At 39.3% G+C, this 20882-nt stretch overlaps 1 protein-coding gene across 2 annotated transcripts in view; it reads right to left on the reverse strand.

The window, feature by feature from the left end:
• The window catches only part of CENPC (centromere protein C), a 33159-nt gene extending 12608 nt beyond the window's left edge, over positions 1–20551 (reverse strand). The window contains exons 1-18 of one of the 2 annotated variants that reach the window (XM_055795435.1): positions 20423–20551; positions 18048–18094; positions 16857–16918; positions 16448–16536; positions 15308–15398; positions 14990–15206; positions 13831–14034; positions 12847–13217; positions 11345–12179; positions 10682–10720; positions 9329–9402; positions 8366–8434; positions 7078–7182; positions 6163–6261; positions 3452–3547; positions 2981–3135; positions 2452–2542; positions 933–1002 (exon numbers count right to left, since the gene is read on the reverse strand). In XM_055795435.1, the coding sequence (XP_055651410.1) occupies positions 933–1002; positions 2452–2542; positions 2981–3135; positions 3452–3547; positions 6163–6261; positions 7078–7182; positions 8366–8434; positions 9329–9402; positions 10682–10720; positions 11345–12179; positions 12847–13217; positions 13831–14034; positions 14990–15206; positions 15308–15398; positions 16448–16536; positions 16857–16918; positions 18048–18094; positions 20423–20437 (2729 nt within the window). In that variant the 5' untranslated portion in view covers positions 20438–20551. The remainder of the gene's footprint in view (positions 1–932; positions 1003–2451; positions 2543–2980; positions 3136–3451; positions 3548–6162; positions 6262–7077; positions 7183–8365; positions 8435–9328; positions 9403–10681; positions 10721–11344; positions 12180–12846; positions 13218–13830; positions 14035–14989; positions 15207–15307; positions 15399–16447; positions 16537–16856; positions 16919–18047; positions 18095–20422) is intronic. The other variant, XM_055795436.1, reaches the window with a different exon arrangement.
• Positions 20552–20882: the final 331 nt, after the last annotated feature.

The raw sequence follows: 20882 nt of genomic DNA on the forward strand, positions 1-20882 counted from the left end.
ATCTCCTCTTCTAGAATAGCAGTGACCACAAAGAGAAAGCACCCTACCAGAATAGCTGTAGTTTAATCCTTATCTTCAGCCAGAAGGAACTTTGAAGAGTTTGGGAGACAAATGCTACGTATACCATCTGCTGTCTAGACTTGGCTTCTGGAGTATACAGTATAATTACAGTTTCCCCAAAGGTCTTTGTTATTATTCAGGAACACAGCAAGTAAAACAAAAGGAGATAGTGAAGTAATATTTGGCAATGACCTATCGCTGTTCCACAAAATAAAGCTATCCACAACGTTCAGAACTAATCAAGCTGTAGCTTCCACACAAAAGCTATAGTCAATAAGCTCCTTCTTAAGAGCTCCCATTTTACAATTCCAATTTGCGACACTAATCATACATCTGCTAGACAAGGAAGAAAGGCCTGTCATCAACACATTAGAAGAAGGCTGGACCCCAGCAGGCAAGCATTCCAGCAGCCCATCTCCCAGACAACAATTACTGGAATGCAAACAGCATGGTCCTACATTTAAATAGAGATTATTCTAAGCAATTTATACCAGTCAGATGTTAAGACTATCAGATGTTAGCTGAAGATGTCAATTTTTTTCAAGTGCTAACATCTTTAAGGGAGATTAGGCATAGAAATACAATGTGGAACAACAATGTGCTTTACCCACAAATTTTACACACCTACCTTTGGATGACAAAAGAACACTAACTGATGCAGAGTTAAGGCCCTTCAGTATATCATTTCATTTTGATAGCAAACCACTGAGGTTCTTTTGGTTCTTAATTCTTATGTTGATTGCAGCTGCTCCACATTAATTTGTAACGTTAAGCTGGGCATACTCAAACAATTTTTGTATATAAAAAGAACTTCAAAACATACAAAAACTTGAAAAGTGTTTCAGCAAACATTTCTACAGAAAGTTCTTCACCTGTGTTTGAGTTGTGTGAAGAGAAGAACACTTTCTTCATTCAGAAGATTACGTATGTTATAACCATTTCCTACAAACAAAAAATGAAAGCTTTCTTTAGAAGCCACTAGCAATTTTTGCAGTCCTGTCTTCAGTCAAGTGTATTTTTATTTCATTTACTTTAACAGAAGGAATATTAACCCCTAATCTAGAATGCCATTTCCACAGGCATGTCATTGCATTTCAAAGACATAACAAAGAGTGCAGCTAGTGTAATTATTCTTACCACAGGGTAAATTAAAAGTACATCTTTGCCAAGAAGACTTTTACTGAAAAGAATGTAATGGGCTTGAGCTCTCAGCTCTCAAAACCCACAAGAAAACTTGACCAAATTTACTTGAATTTCCTATAGAATATCCCAATAAAAACTGCACAAGGAAACTTACCTGCATATCTTCACTTGGGATTTGCATACTAACATGACTACAAATTCAGAAACATCTAAAAGCCACTGAATGTCAGGAACAAGCAGCATCCTAACATTCACATTCAGCTACACTTGATGAATTACAAAGACATCACTGGCCACAACCATTGCATTGCCCATCCAGGCATACTGAGATACAAGCTATCAAGAAGCAGGGAAGTATGGAAATGAAGTATAGAACCTTATGGCCATACAGAACTTTCAGCAGTTTAAATAACCTGCTTTCCCAAAAAGCAAACTACACGATTGCCTCTGCAGAGTCCTAAACTTTTAAGATTAAAACAAACACACAAAAAAAGCTTCAGAGCATCAAGCATTAATTGAACAATGATTGTTCAGTCAGGATGTCATGGTGAACAGTTAATGGAAAAACAAGCGGTAGCTTGTCATTTTCTAACATAGACTCTTCACATGAAAGCTGCACAAAAGCTCTCTACAGCTTCATCAACAGTCTGCTTTACAACTCCTACAAACTCTCCTGACCAGTGTCTTACCCACCCAGGGGCAGCTTCCCAAATGGAATTCATTCCACTTTCAGAAGGGCAAAATCAGAGCTGTCTAAATTCTCAACAACTCACATGAAAGTTACAAACCATTCCAAAAGACATTCTGCACCTTCTATACATCAAGCAGAAAGCATAAACTATGGTGAACTGATCCAAATGGATTTTCATAATTTCATGCAGAAAAACCAGCCAGCAGATAGTGACCAAAACAATTACATTAACTATCATTGTATTAAGCTGTCTGTTGAGTTTCCCCAACATCATAGTAGGGACAGAGACAGAATACCAAGGAAACTCACTCTTGGAACTTGGTAGTGTCATCAAAACTTTGAGGCCAACGCACATAAATAAGCAATGTTTGTATCATTGCACTCAAAGGTTCGGTCACCAACCTACACCCAGTATTGGGTCACATTCCTTTCTTCATTACCCTCTACTTTCCCACTCAAACTTATCTTTTCCCATCAGTTCAGTTTTGCTTCCTAGCATGCTGATTAAGTCCCATCCGTCTCCAACAAGTTGGTTTTAAATACATGCATGTACTTACCTGCTGGAACATAGAAGTAGTCCCCTGTAGTCAGATAATATGATGTCTTATGTAAGGTAACAATAATTTTGCCATGGATAACATGGAAAGCCTTAATGAAAGCCAAAGGGTTCTAAGATTAGCCACGTTTCAGAAAGTTATCCCAGACAACACACAATTTGTTTTGCAGACATGTAACAAACATCAAACTCCAAATAAGCTAGCAGGGCTGCAGTCCCTTTTTCCCCACCCTGCTGAAAAATAAGATACACAAAAGGGGGACAGGGGCGAATTTCATTTATTTGATACTTTTATCTTGCCTGCAATATCCAGACAGTAAGCATACGTGGACATATAGATTTAATGTGAAGCAAAGCAGAACAATGTGCAAAGTACCTCTAGCAAGTTTCTTTGGTTATAACAGATTCCACAACTGAAATGCTTCATTAAAACCCTGAAAAACCTGTTAACTTTGTATGCTACTTCTAACCACTCTAAGATTTTCTGTTTACTAGTCCATTTTATAAAAATAAGAAAAAAGCATACTTACTATTGTATCCACATGGACAAACTGGTGTCCCTTTTCTTTAAATGGTTTCAAAATCAATCTACCAGTGGCAAAAGCAGATGTATTCAAGTTTTTATATATTTCTACCGATTCATCTTTGTAGAAGCATGAGTGACTGTTTTCAGTGTTAACACATTCTACAAAAAAAGTCCAGGAGATTAACATTAATGCTAATGCATAATTAGTATTGTTACTTGCTCAGTAACTACTTACTAAATCATATGCTTTACATATTGTTTCAGTGCAACACCCCCAGGAGCTAGACTCAGTATTTAGCTGAAAAATCAGGACACTTTTTGTGTCTTCCTCAGAATTTTCTCCAGAAGAGCAGTGAATATTTCAAAAGCTCACCTTTTTATGCCTAATGTGGCATGAACGTATTTTTTTTCTTGTTAAGTCTAAACACTTACTACATAATTCAGAGGTGCCTCTGGTCACATTCCCTCAACTCACCTAGAAGTACTTCCTTATTTGTTACTGGGTCCAGTACAACGGTTGGCTTAGAAGTATCAGCTAGGGTGTGCTTCAGATTTGCAGGTGCCTCACTTCCTGAGGATACAAAAAAAAACAAAACCAGAAAAATAATCATTCTACATTTTAAATAATTATTTAACCACAACTTTTCCACAATCTTATCGTTCTCATGTAAGTACCTAAACTTGTTTTATTAAGTGACTAAACAGACTGTATACACTTTCTTCAAACAAAAGGAAGCCACCCATAACAATTCTTTGAAAATATAATTTACATTGGAATTATTTCTGCATGTAATAGATAAAGAGTCTCTAAATCCTAAAGAATTTTCCAGGGGAATGCCAACTATTCGTCCTATGATATTAATAACAGTATTTACTCAAAAGTATCTGTATTTTAAGAGAAGTGCTTTTCTAGCAACAGATGCTGAGAGGATATAAAATATGCGATGAAGTATGAAGAACAAGTTTTTTCCTTTTACCTACTGCTGATGGGCATCAGGAGACTTAAGAGATACAGTATTAAAAAGAATAAGCACATTTCCTTTCCTCAAGAAATACCATTACAAGAATCTCACTGTAAGTTGTAAATCAGAGCACTATTTCGATAATAAAAAGGATTTTTCCAGAGAAGGAAATAGCCTAAGAGTTGATGACAACCTTACGCTTTTCAGATAGAAGAGAGATGCTGAAGAATGTTCACAACAGCATAAATATTCCAAAGCTCTCTTGCAGAACTCTCTTAAGCAGACCACTTCAGCTCCACAGTGCACAAAAATTTTGTTTAAATGCAGTCAGAACAAGGACGTTAAAGGCAAGCTATAGTACTTTACAGGCACTCATGGCTGCTTGTATACTCTTACACCAAGACAGCCAGGGGTAGGAAGAATGCTACTGTGTTTGAAATAGCTTTGTTACAATCTAACCGTATCTCTATAAAAAGAAGCAGCAACAGGTGCAAGTCTATAGCTATAAACACAGATTTTTTATTGTATCAATACAATTTAGGAATTTGTTCTAGAAATTCTGTTCAGCTGATGGTCCCTCTGTGTATCACTTCAGACTCAAGGATGCAGCAAAAGCCTATCTCTGAAGATGAGTGTCTTTTAAAGAGAAAATCCATCACTTCTGGAAGACAGTTCAAATGCACCTAAAGCAATCAATAATTCTTGTAAGATACAGTATGAAAGCTACTACCAGTTCAAGTTTACATGGACTGCAAATGATTTATATTAAACCATAAACTGCACTTAGATCAAAGGTTGATCTAGATCAGGATCCTGTATCCCATCAACTGCCAAAAGCAGGCACCCCTTCCATCCCCCAAAAAGCTGTAACAGAGTAACGGCACTTCCATGGAATACTTTCCACCTCCAACAAGGAGCTCAGACACTTTACTTAGAGCTATCAGAATTAAGTGTTCTGTGAATTTACCTAGTTCTTGCCCTGCATCTACATAAATATTTTGATCCACAGAATTCTGGGCAGGGAGGGAGTAGTGGCATGAGCCACCTTATTTTCTTTGAAAAACCCAGCTCTCATCATCTTCCTTCCATGCCTTGTAGTTCTAATGTTTGAAAACAAACAAACCAACAAAACAAACGACAGCTTATTTCTATTCCCCTTCTCCACGCCACTTATGATTTTACAGGTCTCTCTCACGCCTCCGCAGTACTCTCTTCAAAGCTGAGGAGCCTTCATCATGTAGCTGCTTCTTGTACAGAAGACCTCCCATGATTTCGACAAGCTTTCTCTGAACCTTCCCTAGTCCTACAACTTTCTTTCTGAGGTAAGGAATAAAATTTACATGCAACACACTCAAAAAACACAAATTTGTACCAACATTGACTGTTTACTTCCTTATTTCTCTAATGATTACCTTCAGCCCTGATTTGTTTCAGAACTGTGTCGGTGCCATATGGCATTTTCCATGTGCGTTAGCATTTATTTGTTCTATAATTTCACACGGAAATGTTTCAGTTTTAACCAACAGCTCTAGACAGTCCCCGTGAAGAAAGGTTCTTTAGCATCAAAACATCTTCCACAGACAGCACAGCAAAAATAATTTAGCTTTTGGACTTTGACTCTATCTCCCTTTTCTGAGCACTGCCTACATATTTATTATCCACTGGCCATAGAGGCTCTAGCAAAGCTTGTTGTTACTGTTCGTTTAAACAAAGATTTATTGCCCACTTCTGTTTCATGCACTCTTAAAGCTCTCTCTTCACCTGCCTAGCTATGATTTTGTATTTAACCTACAATAGCTTAAAACTATTGACACTGCATGCTGCCTTATCAGATGTGATATTACAGGTATCAGTAAAATGACCAGAAGTTTTTACACCTTAGCTGTGCATTATGAAACTTAAAACATTAGCATCATTAATCAATGAGTTGAACAAGGGCAGAAGCACAGCTTATTTTCTCCAACCCCTGCTTTAAAGGCACCACAATACTTCTGGATATGTCCTGTATCTCTTCCTTTCTAATGCCGAGAAGTTAAAGTTTTTACAAGATTATACAGCATTGCTATAGATAAAATAAGAACAAGTTTTTCCACATCAGATCACATTAACATATTTAATTATAAAATTACTTTCGCACAGAAAGAGAATCAAGCTTTTACTGGAGAAAAATCTTGAGCTATTTTTTTTTAAGTATCGAAAGAAAAAAAAAAGTCTGTGTTCATACTTCTTTTATGTCTTTTCTGCTTGTGACCGTTGTCCTTCTGTTTAATCTTCCTGTGAGGTTCTGTTTCTGGACGCACTATTCCACTAATCACAAGGCTTCCTGAAACAAAAGGAAGTTAAACAAAGTTCACTAATTCATAATGATTCTACAAGAATGTAGACTTGAACAACCAACAAGCATTTCAGTTGAGAATATATCTGCTTGATGCTGAACATTTCAGATAGTTTTAGAAAGCCAGAACAAACCATAAAGCTTTTCAACATCAATTATTTTGGATTGCAATACAATTCTACTTTTAAACAGAATTTGATCATATTTCAGGGAAAGAACATTTCAGAAAGCCATGGCGCAAGAGTAAATTTTTAAGACAAAATATCAGTTTTAGGGACACAAAGAAATACTATTTTCAAGCAGACTAATTAATTAGAAAAGCACCAAATTAGGATGAATTTTCAGAAGAAATCCCTGAGAACAAGATATATGCTATCACACAGGGAACTTAGCAATGAGACTGGATAAAATATTACAATATCTGCTTTGGAGAACAATCCCCACACAAAGATAAATGCTCCAGTGAACGATTTAGTAGATTGTCCTTTTTTCTGCTATCATACAGAGTCTTTGATGTAATAAACCTACTAGTACAGAGAAACTGTTTTGTTCTTCCCTAAACAGTTACGGCAAGGGTAGTCAACATGCTCTGCTGATACTACTTCTAGCTGACACAGGAGTATCAGGAGAGAAAAAGACTACATGGAAAGATGACTAAACAGATGGAGACCATAAATATTCTACTTTTTTTAAAAAAATACCAAATACTAAGTGTCTCAAAGCTTTCACGGCACAATATCAACCCACAGATTTCTCTTTACTGCCCTATCAGGAGAAAGCAAATAGGTATTTTGGAACTAATACCTGAAGGCCTCATTGCATAGTTTACACGCTCGCCTCGCCAATATTCCAGAGGTCTTAGTCGTATCCTTTTTGTCCGACGAACATGAGGTGTGTTGGAAGGCATTACTAATTTAAAAGACGAAATAATTCACATTAAGTTTGAAAGAAAAATTCAGAAATGGGAAACATTCTATATCCTTTCCTGTTGTTTTGTTACCAGGGGGTCAGCACTTCCCAGCTGATATTTATATCACATTGCTGTCGTGACAGGGAAAGGGAATCATGTATTGCCAAAAGCAGTCTTCTGCATACATCAGCATTTCACTCTCCTTTTTCTTCAAACGGTCACCATGCTGGCTTTGCACCAGATTTCATTCTGTGTATCTCAGTGAATCACTGAGATATGAACATTAGGAGCCCAAGCACAAGGTGCGGCAAACACGCTACAACTGTGAAGACAAAGCTCTTGACAAAGACTAGGAACCCTACCTGACTGAGGGATTTCATCAGCACCAGTAAGAAGGAACTGCCTTGGTTATCGCAAGAGGAAAATAACAAGAGACTGCATAAGCAGCCCCTCCTCTTCCAAATTCTAAGTCCCATCTCCAAGATCCAGAAGAGCAGCACTTTTGCCAACAGAAACCCCACACATTTCCAAGATCCTCTCAGATACTTCCCTTCAGACTTCCTTATTACATAGTCTCAACATTAAATTTGTCTAAGCTGCCATATATGAATACAGTGATTCAGTATTTTAGTGTTTGTAAGAATAAAAGCCCCTTGGAGAGCAAATTAGTCAAGAATACTTGAATGCTAAAGAAAATGGTAAATAAAAAAAACCTGCTGAAGTAGTTTTTGAAGGCAAACAACTATAGCATTGTGCATAAAATAATACTTAAGGGAATGAAAAACAGACTAGTATGGACCACAATTGACTGCGTGCCCATTGTTCCATCCTATCCGGACTTACATCGCCACAGAAGGCAAGTTATTTGCACCCTCAGATACACTGTGTAAAACTAATTCGAGCTCTACCGTTTTCACTAAACCGTAAGAGTTTATCTTGACTCAATATTACATGAAAAATGTAAACATGACAGGCAAAAAGGTAGTTGTTGAACATAGTAATATTCCATTTTTAAAAGTAACTTAAAAATCAGAGCAGGGTTATAGATCCTGAACTAACAAGCCTTAGCTGTAAACACCGATTAACACATGAACACATTTCCAGGTGTTTTCCTGTCTCCTTCAAGTTGGACATGTATTTGTATTTATGCACTTACATAAAGATATTTTAAAATAATCTTACCTATTTTATGCCTTGCTATCTCATCTGACAACAGATGTCTTATTTGACAATTCAAGTCTTCAGAATTATCTGAAAATACATTAAAAAAAACCACCACTATAGGCATTTACTATTCCTAACTTACTCAATTCCTGACTACACCCACTAGAAGCAACCAAAGGTAATACAAGCAGAAGTCCCAGTTGCTGTTCCCACTAACACTATTTTCTTTAAACATATATGAAACCCAATGTAAATAAACAGTATATGTAATAAGGGTTTAAACAGTATAAGCTTGAAAATGCCATGAAAACTATATATATTCAAGTAAATATTCCTCAGATTCATCCCTCTGAAAAACAAACATTAGTAAATATAACTACACTTATAATTTTATGGATCAAAGTGTAAGGACGTTTAGCTTTATACCACTCAAGCCTAACTTTGTAACAAACTTCTTACTGGAACACACACAAATCTAGGTTTCTGAAGCGCTGCATGAACTAGTAACATTCACAACTGGCTCTAATACTAACAAAAAGACTTTCTGTCCCCAGGGCTCATATTCACTACAACATGTGCTACTTGTGTAGGGAAACTTAAAAGAAAACCAAAATATTTCAAGGCAAACAGGCCATGATTCCATAAGGCTGTACAATTTGGTCCAGGGCAGCCTGACGTGATCGTATATACTACAATCACATGGCAACACACCAAACCCGTGAGTCTAAAAAACTCATTCAAAGTATTTTGGAAAGGTAAGCCTGCTAAGCCTCACACCAAACCACGTAGTGCTTGTCCTTCCAAAGCTACACTACATAAAGCTGGCATACTGTACCGCTGGCAGAAATGTAACCACAGCCAATACAATCTGCATTTCTTACTCTGGACAAGCAGAATATAACAGAAATTGCTGTATCATCAACTACAGCTTATAAGAAAATTATACATACAATGCAAGAAAACACCAACTTTAAACATTACCTGAAGATGTATATTCCGGTTCATAAGACTCACTTCTGGAAGAGCATTTATCACAATGTTCTAGAACAGCCCCACTTAAAAGAAAAAAACCAAAACATACCTGCTTGAATATCTTAAACATCAAAGGAACATTACAGCACTACCAAGAATAGCAACTTTCAGGTTTTTCCCAAATCATGGGGGGGGGTGGGGGGGTGGGGTTGGGGGGGAAGGGGTCCTTCTAAACATGTCTGTACCAATTAGACACTGAAGCCAATGACTGCTACTCTGCTAGACCTGCTAATCACAGGTCTGAAATTCAGCAACTGCTCCTCTACTCAGGTCATCAGGCAGATCAACTAGTGCTCACACTTCCTCTCCAAACAGGTTTCCCAAGTATCTTGTAACTTTTTTTTTTTTCCTCCCTTTTAGAAGAAAGACCTTCTCCTCTCCTCTTTAGCATTACCTTTTAAACAATTTTCCATAGACCACGATTATACAAATGCTTTAAAGAAATGTTTTGTACACTGTTACAGAAGGACAGTAAAACAGTTTGAAATTGTAATTTACAGTATGTATTCTGTTATAAAATCTTCCCCATAAAATGACAATAATTAACATGTATGTAATTCACCAGAGATTCTCTAGCAATCAAATCCTTAACAGCACTTCTCTTCCAGCCTTACCACCAGTACCCCCAACCTTTGCTCCTTCCCCCATCTATGGCTGTGCTTCACTGCTTTTACCATACCAATGAAGTTCAGCTGTGATCCACCTAAACTCCAAAAGATGCATTTCAATGCTAGATGAGCAAACCTACACCACAGATTTGTCAATTAAGTCTGCAGTGGTGTCACTTACAATAAAAAAATAAAAAAATTTCAGTAAAATTACAACATAAGAATTTAATAAATACACAGACAGCCATTCCTGTTTGCTTTGTTAATAAGTTCCCATCCCATGAAGAAGAAATGTCCATATCTGCATGTGCAAACAGAAGTTTGGATTGTAGATACAGTTCTACACCCTACTTAACAGGAACTTTATTAGTACGGTTGTTATTAGTTCTAGGAACACTGGTATTTCTGTTCAAAGATCACACACTAACATGGAAGCAAGCCTCAAAGGAAAAAAGCATCCCCAATGGCAAGAAACTTACTAGGACCCCATACTAATGGCAGGAAGAAGGATTTTTTGTTTATTAACTGTATTAGCATGGTATTTAAATACCTCAGGCTTGAATCACAATCCCCTTTCTACTAGGTTCTTCGCTACTAGAACACAGAATGCAGTAGTAGTACCAAACAGCTGTTCTGTCCCAGTGGGGCTGAAGTGGGATTAAATGCAAGTTTCACAGACAACTTGGGAAATTACCTTTCATGACCTATAACCTTCTCATCTGCAAATGAATCTCTAGAAGAGAAAAAATTATCATTATTATTACTACATTTACTGTTAAGACAATTTCACTTACTGAAAGAAATCTGCAGGTCAATAATTTTACGTACTGCACAGAACTATAAAAAGATTTTTTAAAAAAATTTAAGAAGCAATGCAAACAACAGTGATTAAAAACTCAATTGGAATGAAACTTCCTCTTTTGATTACCAATCATTAGTAAAGTTACTTCCACAAAAATAAATATATATGAACAATTACACACTATATTTTCCTAATTTATACAAAAAGTAACAAACCTGACAGTAAAGTTATTCTATGGGTGGTGGGGTTGTGCACACGTGTGTCTTTTTTTGTCTTTTTTGTTTGTTTGTTTTTAAACTGAATCTGCTACTCAAGTCTCAAAAGAACACTTCAAAAATTCCAGCGCCAGTTTTCTTATGTAGGAGACACTAGATCTGGCACCCACCTTTAAGAATACGATGTTGACTACCCAATTTGATTTCTCTATTAGCTATTCAACCCGTCTGAAACTGTCACACAGCTCAACTGGGCCATTGCTGCTTAAACGTTAACAAGATGTGTTTAATTAACTACCAAGTTATACCACACTTGTAAGGAATTAGATTAAAAGCTTACTGTAGTCTACGTTGCATGTTACATTTTCTCACGTTCTTTTTTATTTTCACATCTGGTAACTTCCCTTTTTTTCTTGCCAAGTCCTGTATAGAAGAGTCGTCCGAATCTGTTTGAGACTCAGTGTCCTCAGGGTCTGGGCAAACATCTTTACTGGTTCTGCAATGAATCTTTTTGGCTGATACTTGTTTCTTTTTAGATTTCTTCACACTGCCTGTGAGATGCTGTAATGTTTTTACAGGAGTTTTGTTATTTGCACCACTATGTGACTCCAATGTATGCAATACATTTTTAGGCTTTTTAGGCTTTTTAGACTTAGCCAAATTCTGAATCACAGAAGTCTGTAATTTCTGACGCAGGGGTGAGGTAGACACTTCAGTCAAATTTACAGGCTCTCTTTGAAGCTCTTCTTCACCAGGTTTGCTGTCAGAAGTCTCCTCCCTTTGTAACTGTGGCTTTTTTTTACTCCTTTTTTGGCTAGATTTTTTAAGCTTCTTCCTTGGACTTTCTGCCAGTGTCTTAGCTACTCTATCTTTTGGAACTTTTTGCTTAGCAGTTGGTTTCTTGTGAACTAAACGCTGAGAAGCTTTTGAAGCTGACTGCAGATACTCAGAAGACTTGAGATTCTTTTTTGGAGACACAGTCTGCTCTTGCTGATGCCCAGCTAAGGGCATAGGCAAATCCTCACTTGCCATCACCCTTGTTTTACACTGTTCCGCATCAGATGCTTTTGTTTCCAATCCAGACTGTAACATCCGCTCCTTGGCTTCTGGTTTCCAGGACGTGCCCTTTTTCTGCTTTGAAGAGCTTTGCCTATGTGCAGCCTTTTTAGTCTTTCCTATCAATACACAAAACACTTAGACATTAGTATCTTTTCTCATTATATGAAGATACATTTTGACATCTTCATATACAAAAATAAACCAAAGAATCAAAACCGAAAAAAGTATCACAAAACCAGATTTTTTTCCCTGATGGTTAACAGAAAGCTTTATCTAAACATGAAAAATTCAAAACAGAATTTTCGGTGTACTTCCAGTATTTCCTAGCAGAAAAAAAGGTCAGAAATGTTACAGTCAATCTGCTTTCCAGTTTTCAGCGCTTCCTGCTACAAAACCTTTCTTAACTCCTAAAAACCAATCCACTCCAGTTCAAACCACATATTTTAACCTCCTTTCTATGGAAAGAAGCAAAAGCTTGTGGGTACCTACCTTCTTTGTCTTCTGCTCATAAGAAAAAGCAATACTGCTAACATTTTTAATGTCCTAACAAGAAGGGCTGGGGGGGGAAGGGGGAAAAAAAAAAAAAAGGCGGGGGGGAGGGAGAGTGAAGACGCATCTGTCTCAGTGCCTCACATACACCCAAACCTAACTGTGCAACTGAAACATCAATTAGGTATCCATTAATGTCTCTCATCTACTTTATCTTTAGTTCCCAATAAACCACCACAAAAACATCCAGTAATATGACCTGGAAGAAGTCTGAAAACCTGTCAAATAACTTACCCACAGGAGTACTTATTTGCCTTTGAGATTTAGGCACCTTTCCTTCAGTATCTGACACTGGATCAGATTCTGACATTCCTTCCAAGTCAGGTACTCCAACATCCAAATCATCCATTTTCTGTTTAGTAAGTCCTTCAACCTGTACTCTGTTCTTGCCTTTCTTCCTCTGTGCCTTCTCCTTTTCAGAGGACTGAGATTTAGAAACATAAGTTTCAGAGCCATCTTTTTTTGATTTTTTGTTCTTATGGGGTATTGAAAACCAAGAATCAAAAGATTTATCATCTGACTCATCAATTAAAAATTCACATTCATTTTCTATTACTGTATCTTTCACAGGAGATGATGGTGGTGGTAGTATTGAGGCTGCATACCTAAAGACAGGAAGGATAAAGTGTTCACGTCATTTGGGAGGAAAAAAATTGACTTTCCATCTTGCAAACCTAGTGGTGACTCTAGCCTAAACATGCCACATAACAGTCCTCGAAAGAATTATTATAAAGTTCATCACTCACTGCCCTTTAGCTTCCAAAAAGAGCACAAGGCCTGCTTCTCCTTGCTTTGGCCTCATATTCATACCTCATTACTTCTCAGATGCTGGATAGTCAACTTCCTATCTAACCAGTCAGAACCATAATAACTCTGAAAAAAAGACTGCTTGACCACTGCTGACTTCAGAATCACATAAGCTTTTGCTGAATCCTCCAGCCTACCTATCAAAACATCTCAGGCCTGATCTGAAACACTAGTCAACAGCTACATACCATTTTATTGGCAGACAAAAGCAACAGCGCTGTTAAATCCTAACAGCTGAAAATTTTGAAACAACCCTTCAAACCTTTTCTCAAATGGCATTTTTCAGTAATGTTGGACTATCCCAAAACATTCTCCAGGGCTACGTTTATAGATAGAAGCCCACTGCTGCAGTACTCAGGACTCGGTTATTTTACTTGCAAATTATGTTCCATATTAAGCCTCTAAACAAACCTTTTTCCAAGTGTTCCTGTTCTTACAGATGCTAAGGTGACCAAAGAGAAAGACTTCTTTTCCTGTACAGAAGACACAACAGTACGTTCTGTTCCTTGCTTGTGAACAACCTGCTCATCTCTCCCAGTCTGAGGTTCTTTCAAAGTCTCAGCTTCCCCGTGGCTCTCCACTGCAGCAGAAGCATTTTGGTCATCAAAACATGACCTGTTGTATGAGAAACAGCATTCAGGTACGATCCTATAAACCATCAGTACATATTAAAGTACTGTGTGGATGGACAGGTGCTCTCATTTTTTCCTGCTGACACAGTCTCACTTCTTACGAATGAGCTTCCACTTGGTAAATTGCTGGAACACAAGCCAGCAGTATTGCTTCCCAGCATGGCAGCAAGTGTCCAAAGCCATGAGGGAACATGTGGTCAGCTTGTGACTCTTGATCAAAGTGAGGGCTGCTCAGCAAGACAAACTCCTCATTTTAGGAGAATGTGCTTCAGAAATTGTCAGGTTTCCTAGACTGTAGGTGCACTCTCTTACCAATCTTACTCCATCAATAGGGGTCAATGGGATCAGCCAGTCCCTCTCTATGATCTACCCCAGAGATTCAGTCCTCCAGGAAAGTAGCACTGTGACTGGGACCACTGGCCACTATTGCTGCTGGGCTTCAAATTTTCCAAAAAGCGCATAACGCTCACAAGTGAAGTTGTTCTACTTTGTACAAAACATGTGTATATTCAGAGCAAGAGGAACGATGACTGCTCATCTCTGCTTTAACAATTTTTTTTGTTAAATGTTAAGGACAATACTGTCATCAAGATTCACTGAAAAAGCCTAGACTATCTGAGAAGCTGATAATTTTGGGTAGTTCCCTGCAAAAAAAGGAGTTCAGATCTATTCTGACAGGCTCCATGCACTTGGGTACTGCACTTTTGGGAATTAACCCTTATCACCAGAATATTTCATAAAAAACAATTCTGCCCTTTCTAAACCCACATACAGAAATTTTCTAAAAAGCTTGGAATTATTTTTATGAGTTCACAATCCAAATTCATAAATGAGTGAACCTACCATGTTAATCTACACCAAGACAGGGGGAGGCGGGTGGATGGATGGGACAACATGGATGGACACATGACACCACCACCACATTCAGCTTTACTTACACACATATAGGAGAAACTTCCATTTCCTCCGCAAGAGGTGATCCAACAGACTCATGATCATCCTCAGAGTCCAAAAATAAGTAAGGACTTTTGCATGTTGCTTTAACATCTTCTAATATATTATTTGTTTCTCTTTTAGACACAGGAGACTTTGCTTCTTTAGAATCAGCTACATCATGATGTATTGCAGGCTTCAGGGGTGCTTCATCTGACCATCCTGCCATATAAAGAATAGCTTTAATTCTTCTACTCAAAATCTTACAAAATCCCAAGAAACAGTTACCCCAAAAAACTTAATTCAATAACCGTGCTACCAACCTCTGCTGCTGACAATTTTTGGTGGCGATGGAGGTAAGGACTCTGTAGAATTACAGGCTCTTTTCACGGAGTTAGTTAATCCTGTCTCTGGCTGTCATAGCCGATAATGAATAATGAGACAAAGTAAAATATTTGATAAAGCAACAGTATTTTGACAGGAATATATCTACAGAACACTATATAATTTCTTTCCTTTAAATCTTACTTATTTGAAGCACAGTTCAATTTTAACTAAACACTTCAATTTTCTATCATGTAAGACTTTTTAAAACTAGCTGTAAAAATTCTGTACAGTGAAAATCAATTTGCAGCTTTGAACAGACATCCTGCTAGACTACAGGCAAACTATTTACCCTTTTCATTAGAGTGAAATAATTTAAACAATTTAGTTCCCCTTTATGAAGTCAGGCTAAGGTTTTGCAAGTATTACTTTGACATTATATGGTATTCTAACATCAAACTAAAATAAACAAACATCATTGTGAAGGATGACTGTTCTGAGCGCCGCCATTAATAGAATATCCTACTTTTACAAAAAACTACTAGAATCAAAATATTAAAACTAAATACAAAACCAGATTATTGGCATCAGCCTCTCAGACAATACACTCTTAAGCCCTTCAATTTATTGCCACTCTTCAACAAAGTTACAGATATGCAAAGTTATTGTACAGATAAATGTTTATCAGAAGTTGACAAGCTGCTTTTATAAAAGAATCATCTTTCAATGTTACTGTCCATTGAATACCTAAGAACTGTGTCCATATATCTGGCAAAGTGACCGAAACCAACCCAAACAGCCATCCCCACCCACCAGTTATAAGGCAGCATGCTTCAGCCTGAGACCTTGAGAAATTTAACTACCCTCACCAAAAAGCTTTCATTAACAAAAATCCAAAAAATTAAGCTATTAAAGAAATCTAGTTACAGAATATTTACTATTACAGCACAACAAACTGAGAAGAAAACATTATCAACAACTATTGCAGAAGGTTAAATCATGCCTTATATTCTAACACAAGTGACATATTGAACTTATTCAGTCAACATTCATACAGAACTAAACCCTACAGAACCAAACTTGTACCCAAGTGAAACTGTATCCAACGCTACATTGTGACACTGCCGTAACTAACTTACCTTTTCGCTCTGTTTCCTCTTCCTATTTCTGACACCAGGAGTTGAACAACGAGTTGCACTGGGAGAGCTTTTTGCAAGATTGTCACAACCTATACAGAAAAAACAGTTTGTAAGGGATTCTTGGAATTGTCCAGGTTTCAGTTATTTTTGCTAAGGCTCGTTAAGATCACGTAAATCCAAACATGAAAGAAACCAGCTGCTCAGGGAAAAGATTACCTTTGTAAGACAGCTAAGACAGTTTTAAGTGACTGCAAAGGGGATACTTTTAAAAACTGTGAGAAAGACTTTATTTGTATCCATTTTATCTCTATCTTTAATTTCTATTTATTTGCCACTAAATGTAATACTAGGAAGAAATTAATTTTTTCTTTAACCAGCAAATTAAGCAAAACACCAAATAAAAGCTTACTTTCAAAGCAGTCCTTTATGAATTTCAGTATGCTTTGACCTGGCTGTACATCAACCTTATTTCTAGAAAGAAGAGAAAAAAAAAATATTTTCAGTCAAAAATACAAAATGTTCCTATCCCAGCAATACAAAAGTAGTGAAGTTCTTACTACTTAATATTTTAATTATTATTTCCACTAGTCCCAACTTTAATAGATTTTCCCTACCGCTTCCTTGCACAGCTGTCTGCAAAGGAACTTGTCTAAATAAGGATTCCAGGAGAAAAAGTCCTGCTGCCACAGACTATGATGGGAATTAAAAGAAAACTACCGCAACAGCACTCAGGTAAAAGGCCTTTGGGATGATGAGAGATTCTTGTGTGAAATAAATTTTTAAAAAAATCAGTCCTCAAGTAGTGTTGCTGGATCAAGCAGTGATCCAGTCTCAGCAAACCCAGATATGAAATGTGTAGGCTGCACATCTATCCCATCATGCGAGTCACTCTCTGCTTCTCTTTCTACCACTTACCCACAGTTATCCTGTACTTGTACAGAAGTTTCAGCACCAAGAATTGGCTTGAGGTAAGTCATACGCAAGCGAACAGGTCAGCTGCTTGGATTACTATTTCAAACCTCCCCAGCAAAACTGAAAATGGCAGAAGTGATCCACAAGCCAGACCACGCTGAGCAAAACCAAAATGACAAGAAAAAAGCCATGGAGCATTTCTCTCATAATGATTATTACATGCCTTTAAAAACAGGTAATTTGGTAGATTTGGTAAGCTCATGAAAGGCGTATCTAAAAATGGATTCCAGTTAACAGAAAGCTCACAGACTTCTGACATGACTTTAAAGAAACTAAATACTCAAACTCATATCTAACATTTACCAGCGAGAGCCAAATAAGCTAGAACTCTGTGTGGGCTTCATTTCTCTACCTCTTGAAAGGCAAAACACTTGCACAGACTACTGCTTCCATGCTCAGGCAGCCTAGCCTGCTGCTTCAGCAGAGGAATATAAAGGAAATGCTTGGTGCTTTGTCCCCCAGCATAATTTGCTCCTCCCACCACTAAGAAATACAAGAAATTTGGGAAACATCATAGGATCAGTTTGATAAAATACATCAAATAGTTTTCACATTAAGCTCTCAGACAAAATCAAAATAAGTCTTCCAAACAGTTGTATCTAGGAATAAAAATTTAAATGTAAATTACCCTCCTCCATGGCAGAATCTTGCTCTGTAGTCTTTCTTAAAATTATTCTGTGAAGAAATAAAAATCAATTTTTATTAAGCATGGTGACACTTGACAGAAAAACAAACCAGCGACTGACCTGTTTCCCATGTAAACGAGTCTCAAGGATTCCTGATCCATCTGAAACTAGCAGAATTTACTGCAGCCCTACTTTTCTTAGAATGCCATAGTAGCTACAACCCCTGTAACTACTGCCAGAAATTCAGCTGTCCTCAAGAACCATCAAGCATCTGTTGTGTTTAAGTCAGAGAGACTCACAGGAGACTTACATGACAGAAATCACTGAGAATCTAAGGATTTGGTTAACACTATGACAACTACAGAAATAATCTTATAAGTGAGGAAAAGGAATGAACTACTAAAAAGCAAGCTAGCACATAGCCTTACAACATATCCACTGCTCTGTGAGAAGTGCTCACATGGAGATTCTTACCCTGTGTTTATCACAGGAAAGACCACGTTGACAGGCAGTGAGAGCACATCAGCTGTTCCATGGCAGAACTAAAGTTTCTACTAATTCTCAGCACTTCTTCATGTACTTAAACCCTGAGTTTAAAGTTATTTGAGTAGTACACATGACTCCAGTCATCCATTACTGCAACTAAAGTAACCATTCAAATGACAGGTGCTACTTTTTACGCCAACAAATTAAGTAAAGCCTACTGAGCTGGAAACAGGCAGACTGTAGAAGATAAAAACAGGACAGAAGGGTAAGTCAAGAAAAACTGAAGAGCTGGAGGCAGGTTTTCACCAGCATGACAACAAAACATCTCAAAAAAATTCTAAACATTTAGCTGAAAAACAACTATGACTGGTTGTTCATTTGTGTAAACTGGAACAGAGCACATATGCCATCTGGAGATTACCTAGTCCTAATACAACAGAATTCAGCACATTTTTCCTAAGTTTGCCACAATGACATTCATAGAATCAGAGAATCGTTTCGGTTGGGAAAGACCTTTGGGATCATCAAGTCCAACCATTAACCCAGAACCACCAAGTCCACCACTAAGCCTTGTCCCTAAGCACCACATCTAGATGTTTTTTAAACACCTCCAGGGACGGTGACCCAACCACCTCCCTGGACAGCCTGGTCCAGTGCTTGACCATCCTTTCTGTGAAGAAGTTTTTCCTAAAATCCAGTCTAAACCTCCACTAGTGCAACCTGAGGCTATTTCCTCTTGTCCTATTGTTTGTTACTTGGGAGAAGCGACTCACCCCCACCTGCCTACAGCCTCTTTTCAAGGTAGTTGCAAAGAATGATAAGATCCTCCCTGAGTCTCTTCCAGACTAAACAGCTCCAGTTCCCTCAGCCACCCTTCGCAGGACTTGCTCTATAGACCCTTCACCAGCTTTTGTCGCCAGTCTCTGGACACGCTGCAGCACCTCAGTGTCCGTCCTGCAGCGAGCGGCCCGACGTTGAACACGGGATTTGAGGTGCAGCCTCACCGGTGCTGGGTACAGGGGGACAATCGCTTCCCTGGTCCTGCTGGCCACACTATACCCAGTACAAGCCAGGATGCTGTTGGCCTTCTTGGCCACCCGGGCACACTGCTGGCTCAGGTTCAGCCGGCTGTCCACCAGTAACCCTGAGGCCCTTTTCCACTAGGAAAAGTACTTTGCACTTCTTCGTGATTCCTCTTTGGAAATTACTTCTAGTAACAAAAATAACTAAAATACACATGAAGATCTATTCCACCGCAAATTTTTAAGATCAGATTAAACGACTAACCAGAAGTCATCACTTCATAAACAGTGCAGAACCATATTCCACAGCAAATCGGTCACTTGGGCTTACACTCCTTCCCCCTGCGGCAGAGTGCAGTATAACCAACTGGCAAGCAACCTTCCACATAAGAAAATGAAAAATTCCTGTAACGGGTCCAAAAGAGCTTTTAAGAGTTTATTTCTTGTTACGTTCACACCTCACTATACATAAACGGCTTTTAAAACTGGAGCTCCCCACGCGCCTCTGGCAGAGGGCGGCGGGAGGAGGATGGGTCCGTCCCCAGCCCGCCCGGCCAGTCACCCACCGGTTGCTTCGAGGGTAACGCGCGGGGAGCTCCGGACACCAGCGCCAGGCGCGGCTGCAGGCGGCTCGGACAGACAAGCCCACACAGCGGACGGGTTTCTGCCACCAGCCGGGGCCAGAAGGCAGCACCGAGAACGACAGCGGGCCCGCTTTCCCCGGGGGAAGGCGCGGGACGCCCAGCCCGCACGGAAGGACGGCCCCGCCCGCCCGCCCGCCCGCCCGGAACGCGGCCAGGAGAGGTCCCCGCCACGGCTGGTCGGAAGGGAACGGCCGCTGCCGCCAGCCCCCGTCCACGCTCTCTCACCAGGGCGTCCGCCATCCCAGGCCGCCGGGACGAGCACTAAGCCTGCCGAGCCGAGCCGGCGCGCCCACGCCCCCGCCACCTTCCGGCGTCGACCGTCTTCCTGCCGCGCGAGGGCCACGCCCCCTCCCGCCCACCCCATTGGTCGGCGGCCGGCGCGCGCGCCCAGATCCTCGCGGGCCGTTGTGGCGCCTGCGCAGTAGCCGGCGCCCCCGCCCCGCCCCGCCCCGCCGCGGTGCTCCCGGGCTGAGCGGGCGGGCGGCGGTGCACAGCCCTACTCCCCGCCCGGGAAACGGCAGTTCGCGTCGTCAGGTTCCTGAACGCTGCAAGGCATCTCCAGCCGCCGCTGGGCGTTGCAATTTTTTCTTTTGAAACATTAGTGAAGAACTCAACAACGAGCAAAAACAACCGCTGGAGAACATAACGCTGCAGCAGCCGCAGTGCCTTACAGTACCTGCAAAAG

This window comes from Falco peregrinus, chromosome 2 (assembly GCF_023634155.1).
Source record: "Falco peregrinus isolate bFalPer1 chromosome 2, bFalPer1.pri, whole genome shotgun sequence".
In the NCBI taxonomy this organism is placed as follows: Eukaryota; Metazoa; Chordata; class Aves; order Falconiformes; family Falconidae; genus Falco; species Falco peregrinus.